Raw genomic sequence first — 7,848 nt, forward strand, 5'->3', positions numbered from 1 at the left:
CTAGCCTTCACATGTAGTCTGGAAAAATCCAAACTCATTCACAAAGTGAATAGAGTCTGGTGACTCTCGACTGGGAAACGTTTGCAACACGGGCACTAACTTTGAAATCATTAGTCCAGCCTTATCAATCCCATTGATCAGAGATTCCTAACGTCAGTTCATACTACCCCTACAAACTGACAATAAAAGGCACCTACAGACAATAAACAATGTGGGTCTATCTTTGCTGTAAATACATTTTGTTTGCAGGTGTTGCTGCTTCTGTTTATCACACTAAGTTTCAGTTTCGTCATCCCCTCTTGTCGCTGATTGGCCTGACATTTTTCTTGTCTGTAGGATACGGTTTTGAACTATGGTGTTTCAAACGAGATCTTCCTGAAAGAAGATCTAGGTGGGTGGGGCCAGGCTACTTCACATGGACATACTGTATTCCATATAATGGACTATACGTGTGTCCCTCTAATTTACACTTCCCCATGTTTACCACACAGCTTACAGAGACGTCTGTCCCTGAGTGTGCTCTGTAAAGATGTGTGTGTGTGGAGAGCACACTGCTGTAAGATGGAAACATAAAGCTGCACCATGATCCGTTTCAAATTAAGTTAGCAGCAGTTAACAACACATCTCAAACACACACACGCATATATATGCTAACACAGACATTCACCTGCCGAGGCACTTAGCTAAGCTCCCCTAACTCTCTCTCACACACACACACACACACACACACACAGGAGATCAGAGAGACCACTCACACTCTCCAGTGGTGCTCTAGTAGTTGACCCGTCCTTGCCTACAAGTGTATTCATCCGGAACACAAAGCCCCACCTCTCGATGGCATGCTGCAGATGGAACGGGTGACAGGAACGCAAACAGTTTCACCCAGCATAGCTATTGGTGATCAGACACATGATGTCAGAGAGAGAGGGGGGGGAAGAGATAGAATAGAGGGTGAGAGAGTCTCAGTCCCTGTTCTCTCTCTTGCAGTGCAACATGTCTGTTTCTCACTGATAGGGTGGTCTGCATTCACAATGACTCGAACGAAATACATTTGGTCCACAGTCTGTATTTCACTCATGGGTTCACACACACACACACACACACACAAAAGACCTGTATTTCACTCATGGGTTCACACACACACACACACACACTTTACAGCAGTTAAAGCTGCAGGTGGCAAGTCTGACAGATTGAGGGGACTTAGCCAAAATTTGTAATGTTTACAACTCTCATGTCCCTCCCCCACTACCACCGAGCACCCTCTCATCGAGTTTGTGCTCGTCAGTGCACACTAGACTACACCAGACCACCAGTGATTGACAGTCAGATCTCACACAGATCTCACACTCTGGACCAGAAGAACCGGGAGCTGTACATTTTGCAAAACAAATAACAGGCTCTAGGTGGAGGTAGAGGTGCTTTTTTTTTTTCTAAAACCGGCTGATTTATGTTGTTCTGTCGGAGCATAGTGTCGGTTTCAGTGAATATGATCAAAAAATCTGGCCAACTGCAGCTTTAACAACACAGCTCCTGTGTGTGTGAAATGTGATTATGATTTTGATTTTGATTATGACTGTTTCTATCTGGATCATAAAGCAACATGATGAACAGTAAAAAAAAATAGAAATCTGGAAAATGTATTGTACAGTAAAAAAAACCACAGATGAGACGTATATACAGTTATATGTCTACATGAACATCTTATCAGATTCATACAGGCACAATGTCAGTCTCTCACTCTTCCTGCAGGTGAGTCTGGAAACTACTGGAGCTGATCCGTGGCAGTTATCCATCTTCCCCTGATTAGACAAAACTGATTTGGGTTCACTCAAAGAAAATAATCTTAAAATCGGGCTTGAAAGAAGAAATTCTACTACAGGCTCCTTTGAATCCGTCCTGAAAACCATGATTCTGTCGTGGTTAGGAAGGCCAAGGCTGCTGTAAAACCGATACAAATACATGAATTCCAGTGCTCTAGCCTCTGGACTCGAGCCAAGCCGTGTTAATTATGTATCGCATCACTTCTCAAAAGGGCACCTCAACAGCACGAGTACTCTCTGAGTACTTCTTCAGCACTTAGCACAGCCTCTCTAGTCCTTAGGCACCACACACACACACACACACACAACACACACACACATCTCTCTCAGCTCGTAGGTGACGGACAGGCCTGCCCAGGTCACTACAGCAGCACCTCAGCAGAGAGCATCATGGGAAGCTGAAAGACCCTCTCAGGTGTAGACACTGTAAAGACAAAACACAAAGCACAGACATTAAGACACTGGAGAAATCGAACATGTCAACATAGGACATTGGAGAAACAGCCTGAGAACATAATCAGCTAGTACATTGGAGACATACACAGCTGTGACAGGCCACAAGGATGAAGCTTTGAGGACCACCTCTAGTGCAGCAGCATCATAATAACACTGTTGAAATGAAAGACTAACACCTCCCAACTGCATACTCCGGGCGTGTGTGTATATGTTTGTGTTCAGTTGTGCAATACGTTGTGTGCAGGATGTGTGATGAGGAGCGTAGATGGAAAGATCCGGAAGGGTGATGGGTGGCAGTGCGACGGAGATGGGTGGCAGCGGAGACAATGTGGTGTGGTGTGTGGGTCGTTAGACGGAGTGACGCGCATGAACGAAACGGGGGATCAATAATTCACTGCGGCGCTGTGCTGCCAATGCGATCGGATCTGATAAGAAGGCCGACTGGATTCATTCACACACAATAGGGAAACACTGGCACAGAGCAGGGCCCATTCACAACCACTCAGGAGGGGACAGCCAATCACAGCTTAGCCCAGATCACATTTACACACACACACACACACACACACACACACACACACACACACTCATGAACACACTCTCACATACACATACGCTCAGACACACAAACAGACACACACACACTCTCACATACACACACACTCAGTACTAGTTGCGTATAAAACATGCTTCAACAGATTGCTGCATGCTGTCTGTAAAGGCTGGTAAAAGGCAGCTAAAGAGCAGCATATAGATGTATCTGAAACCAGATAAATCTGGTTAAATCTGCCCGTTTGAGCTCCTCCAGGGTGCTTGTTTATTGGCTAGAGTGCTGCGCTGACAGGGAAACCAAGAGGACCATCATCCCAAGCAGGTGTAGCACCTGATGGCCGCGTGGTAGAGAGACAGCAGGTGGTATACTCTTGATGCCCACTCTAGAGAGAGCCAGCAGGTGGTATACACTTGATGCCCCCACTATGGCGAGCCAGCAGGTTTAGCACTTCATGCCCACACTGTGGCGAGCCAGCAGGTGGTATCCTCTTACACTGAGCGCACTTATCTGAGTTTTATTCCCTTAGGCGAAGGGAATAAAACTCAAGCTGGTTGGGTGGACAAGTATCTTTGTGCACCTCTTAAGTAACAACTGCCCTTCCAAATGTCAGTCTGCCAAACTACTTCAAATACTTCCCTAGCACTTCTATATTAGCCAGCTACATGTTTTGGTCCACCATTCCACCATGGCTTAACCATAACACATATGCATTTGGGGCTTTCATGAGCCCTGTAGAATTCATAGTATTCGTGGCAAACGCTGGGGACAGGGATGAATGTTACATACTGTACATTCACTCTTTGAACCTAATTCTATTGGCCAGTAGAGAATTGTGACCTCTGAGAGCCCCCACATACACACACACACCCCGCCCCCCACCTCCAGTGACCTCTGACCTGCTGAAGCGGGCAAAGGTGAAGAGTCCCAGCAGGCCGTTGAGGCCGTAGCCGGCCAGGAGGATGCCGTTGATGATGACATCGGCGCGCAGCACGTAGGACTGCCACACCAGGAAGTAGACAGCCAGCATGACGGAGCCCACTGTGGAGCCCAGATTCATGCTGATGTAGCCCTCACTCTCCGTCAGGTTACCGCACACACCTGGAGGAGGAGAGGAAGAAGGAATAGTGAGTCAACATACCCTCTACAAAATATACCTAACACCCCCAAGCATACCTGCCAACACTCCCGTTTTTCTCCCGTATTTCAAGGTCCTCTCCCGGCACTCTCCAGTTTTGTTATTTCTCCCGAAAAACTCCCATAATCACTGATCCATTCATTTTTTTTTTTGTTAGTCTGACATTTCCCAAGTTGCCAGATTGTGTATGAAATACACCCTGCAGATACACAATCACTTAGCCTACTTTCAATTTAAACCTTTTTTCAGTGTTTCCCATACGTTGACTAATCTGTGGCCGGGCGCCATAAAATAAAAACCGGCCGCAACACATTAATGTTCTACGTTGTACTATTTAAATTAAAGTAAGATAAAATCCTAGCTGCGCTTTTTTTAATGTTTGCAAAATCCCGATGTAAATGGAAAAGTGTTTTCCAAGACTCAAAAGTGCTTGTCCCAAGAAGGAGTACGAACCTTTATTTTAACTAACTACGTAGAAAACGCTATGAATTGCATCCACACATCAGCAGCGTTCTAACTTTGTTACAATTGCAAGGGTTCCCTCACGAACGTCTTAAAGTGACAGGCACTCAATTAGACCCCCGTTGTCCAAGTCATGCTACCGCCACAAATTCAATCAAATTCTGTGGGAACTGTTTTTGTCATAAAACCTGGCAACCCAAAACCCAAAAAAGGAAGCGGGTGCACACTGCGCAGCCACGGAGTCTGGCAAGCAAGTGGGCTAGTTGAATAGTCTACTTCACAACTAGCTGTTGTCAAATTGTTAGGGAAGAAATTTTGTGATTAACACATCGCATAAACTGTTATTGAGTGTTCTTGATACACAATAGGAAACCTCGGAACATAGACTACGTTTACACGAAGCAGGGTATTTTCCTAAACGAATATCTGGCCATCTACGTTTGCAAATAAAACTGCATTTACACGAGACCGTTTTTTTTTTTAAATGTGTTTACACGAACCCGTGTACATACATGCTGTCATGAGCACGCCAAACCACAGTGGCAGTCTAACGATAAGCTCAAGCTCACATTAACCAATCAGAATTCTTCTGTGCTCCTCCACATAAAAGCATAAGAGCAGAATTTGCAAATGCAAACAGACAAAAAGTGTCTGCACCAACATAAACGCGATGGCTATTCTGAGGGCATCCATGATCACCTCAGCCCCAAAATGTTGCACGTGAGAACATGTAAATGTAAACATTGGTCGCACATTTGGTGTACTTCTGCATATCTGTTTCGGTAGGGTAAAAAAACAGCAACGACCGAAATGCAGTGTTGCAAAGAGTGTATGAAACATGTTAAATATGCAAATTTTGTTAACCCTTGTGTTATCCTCAAATCTTACCGACACTCTTTATCCTTGGGGTCAATTTGACCTCAGCTAAATAAACCCTCAGAAAATTATTATAATTAATATTGTTACCCAGTTTTTTTGTGACAGGTACTTAAGAAGAGTGTAATAACCACCATCAAAAGCCCTACAAAACAATTCCACCCCCCCACACCCCTTTATGAACCTTGGAACCCTGGCTGGCAATATTGCCCATCCAGTGTCAGCAGCCCAAAGGCTTGCTGTTGCTTCCCCTTTTGACTTATACAGTTCTGCCAAAATGACTTATATGTAATATGTACTTGTGTATGTAATAATAATAATACAAATATGTTCTCATACTATTCTACTGTGCAAAGAATCAGTGTTTGCATATTTACAAACACCCCCCCACACACACACACACACAAGCAAGACAATCTCTGTTTTTCGGAAATCTAAATGTAAGCAGGTATGCCCCCAACACACACACACTCACCTCAACAGAGGTCTCTATTCAACCACACTACTAATTCAACACAGCCTCTACAAACTGTACACACCCGCAACACACACACTCACCCCAGTAGAGACGTAGGCCCTCCAGCACAGCCATGATGAAGAGGAGGAACAGGTCCACTGCCAGGTGCCTATCGGGGTAGCTCAGCACGTAGCCTATGAAGGAGGAGCGCACACACATACACTGGTAAACCTTAAGCCCTGCCATCAGGGGTGGGTACTATGTGGGTTGCATGTGGAAACATGATTCATGGGCCTATAACTCATTCGTCAAAGCCGGTGTGTGTGTGTACTCACTCTTGTAGATGATTAGGCTGACAGAAGACAGGAAGTAAATGACATAGTAGATTCCTGTAATATAGAAAACCAGCTGGAGCAGGACAGAGGAGAGCTGGTAGGAAGCTGAGGAAAAGAGTTCACTTAACTGTTTTCAGCTCTCTCTCTAACACATACACTTACATACATACATGCGTGCACACACACACACAGCTTTTTACCGAACACACTAGAATATTTATGCAGCAGGTGTATGAGTTTTCCAGAGGTAAGAATAGGACCCCGTTTATTTTTAACCTCCAGTATGTTTTCTTTCCATAACTGTGAATATTTTATAAGCTATAAATATTCATTACTTTAACCGTTTGCCTCGTTGGCCAATGGATGCACTACTACTGACGATAAAAGACAGCAACACTGGACACTGATAGGCCTAATACTAAAGGATACCACCACGGAGCTCTTGGCTGAAAGAAAAGGGAATTCATTTTGTAACGTTAGTCAGTGAGGTTTACCTATAATCGGAAAGGAACGCAATTCCTGACAGAATATCCAAACAAAAGCATTTGGTATGGTTGCCATTGCATAGTATGCTAAACTGAGTAACGTTAACACGTTTAATTAAAAACAGGTGAGTTTCAGAAAAAATATCTAAGTTAACCGTATAATGTTGCAGTATACAGCAGGCATATGCATTAACAGATAGCAACTTTTACATTAACGTTAACGTAACTAGCACTAGATACTTTTCATGTAGAAGCTAATGTTAACGTTAACCAACTGTTGCGAGTAACGTTAAATTACTAGGAAGAAGACATCACAAATGCAGACAGGCTGGTGTTGGTTGAGTGAACGTCGGTGAAATCGATAACACTACTTTTCGTAAATAAGACATAAATATTAATTTATCACAAAATGTTGTCTTGCATTCGTGAAAAAAAATAATTAAATCTCACGTTAGGATAGACTATTTAGTGCAGAACTAGCCGGTCTCTATAGCAACGCTTACCTTGCTGTCCGACCGCCATCTTGATATTCTAGTTCTGGTGACACTTATGTGCATGAGTTCTACCTGATAAAGAACTATACCCCCACCTTCTGGACAGGAATGCGATCTTACTCTTTTTTCCAAATAGACTGCATAAATAAGGGCATATCAATACCAACTCATCCTTTACAGTTTTTCTCGATTGCTTTGACCTGTCTAAAGAAACTGGGATCCACTTGGTCTTCATGAACACCTTTTTGCACAGCAGAAGTCATCTCTTGCAAATGTGTTTACACATTTTGATTGGGTTAAAAAATGACAAATTGTAGTTCAATGAAATTTGTCTTGCCTACGTGCTTACTGTAGTCTAGGTCTTACATGTCAATGACAGTTACATCTTGGGAGGAATGAATAAAAGTATTTTTATTCAGTAAATTGTGTTTTTTCTAGGGCTGTCAATCGATGAAAAAAAATAATTGAATTAATTACATACTCTGTGATTAAGTAATCTAAATTAATCACATAGGCCTATATATTTTTTGCTGCAAAAGTATTTTAAATATATAATACAATATATAATACAAAATCATTGAATAATAAGCATTAGTGACATTAAAGTTCAAAAACTCTTTTATTATTATTTTCACTGTTCAAATAATGGCCATAATAATCTATGATATGACCTAATATGCTGAGGAAATAAATTCAAAAGTGCTTCGGGAAGAAGTTTTTTTCACATACAAGGCATTTCAGACCACAGATATAACCTAGGGGACACAATGAA

General features: G+C 42.9%; 1 protein-coding gene across 2 annotated transcripts; it reads right to left on the reverse strand.

Annotated features, from left to right (window-relative positions):
* Positions 1 to 1,624: 1,624 nt before the first annotated feature.
* LOC125303693 (transmembrane protein 80-like) lies at positions 1,625 to 7,111 on the reverse strand. Of its 2 annotated transcripts, XM_048257572.1 has the most exons (6): positions 7,086 to 7,111; positions 6,527 to 6,543; positions 6,098 to 6,191; positions 5,864 to 5,956; positions 3,729 to 3,930; positions 1,625 to 2,247 (listed from the first exon to the last, which is right to left on the reverse strand). In XM_048257572.1, the coding sequence occupies exons 1-6, from the start codon at positions 7,102 to 7,104 to the stop codon at positions 2,235 to 2,237; spliced, it is 438 nt and encodes a 145-aa protein (XP_048113529.1). In that variant the 5' UTR covers positions 7,105 to 7,111; the 3' UTR covers positions 1,625 to 2,234. The 2 variants fall into 2 exon arrangements, with proteins under 2 accessions (XP_048113529.1, XP_048113530.1); XM_048257573.1 differs by lacking the exon at positions 6,527 to 6,543 and having other exon boundaries at positions 6,098 to 6,202; positions 7,086 to 7,104.
* Positions 7,112 to 7,848: the final 737 nt, after the last annotated feature.

The sequence above is a fragment of the Alosa alosa genome, chromosome 11 (assembly GCF_017589495.1).
Source record: "Alosa alosa isolate M-15738 ecotype Scorff River chromosome 11, AALO_Geno_1.1, whole genome shotgun sequence".
Taxonomy (NCBI): Eukaryota; Metazoa; Chordata; class Actinopteri; order Clupeiformes; family Clupeidae; genus Alosa; species Alosa alosa.

What these genes read in the sequence shown, in the direction of transcription:
- LOC125303693 (XM_048257572.1), bottom strand. An exon ending in CAGCCTAATCATCTACAAGA is followed by an intron (nt 5,957 to 6,097) that starts GTGAGTACACAC and finishes CCTCCTTCATAG; the next exon opens with GCTACGTGCTGAGCTACCCC. An exon ending in GGGCCTACGTCTCTACTGGG is followed by an intron (nt 3,931 to 5,863) that starts GTGAGTGTGTGT and finishes CTCCTCCTCCAG; the next exon opens with GTGTGTGCGGTAACCTGACG.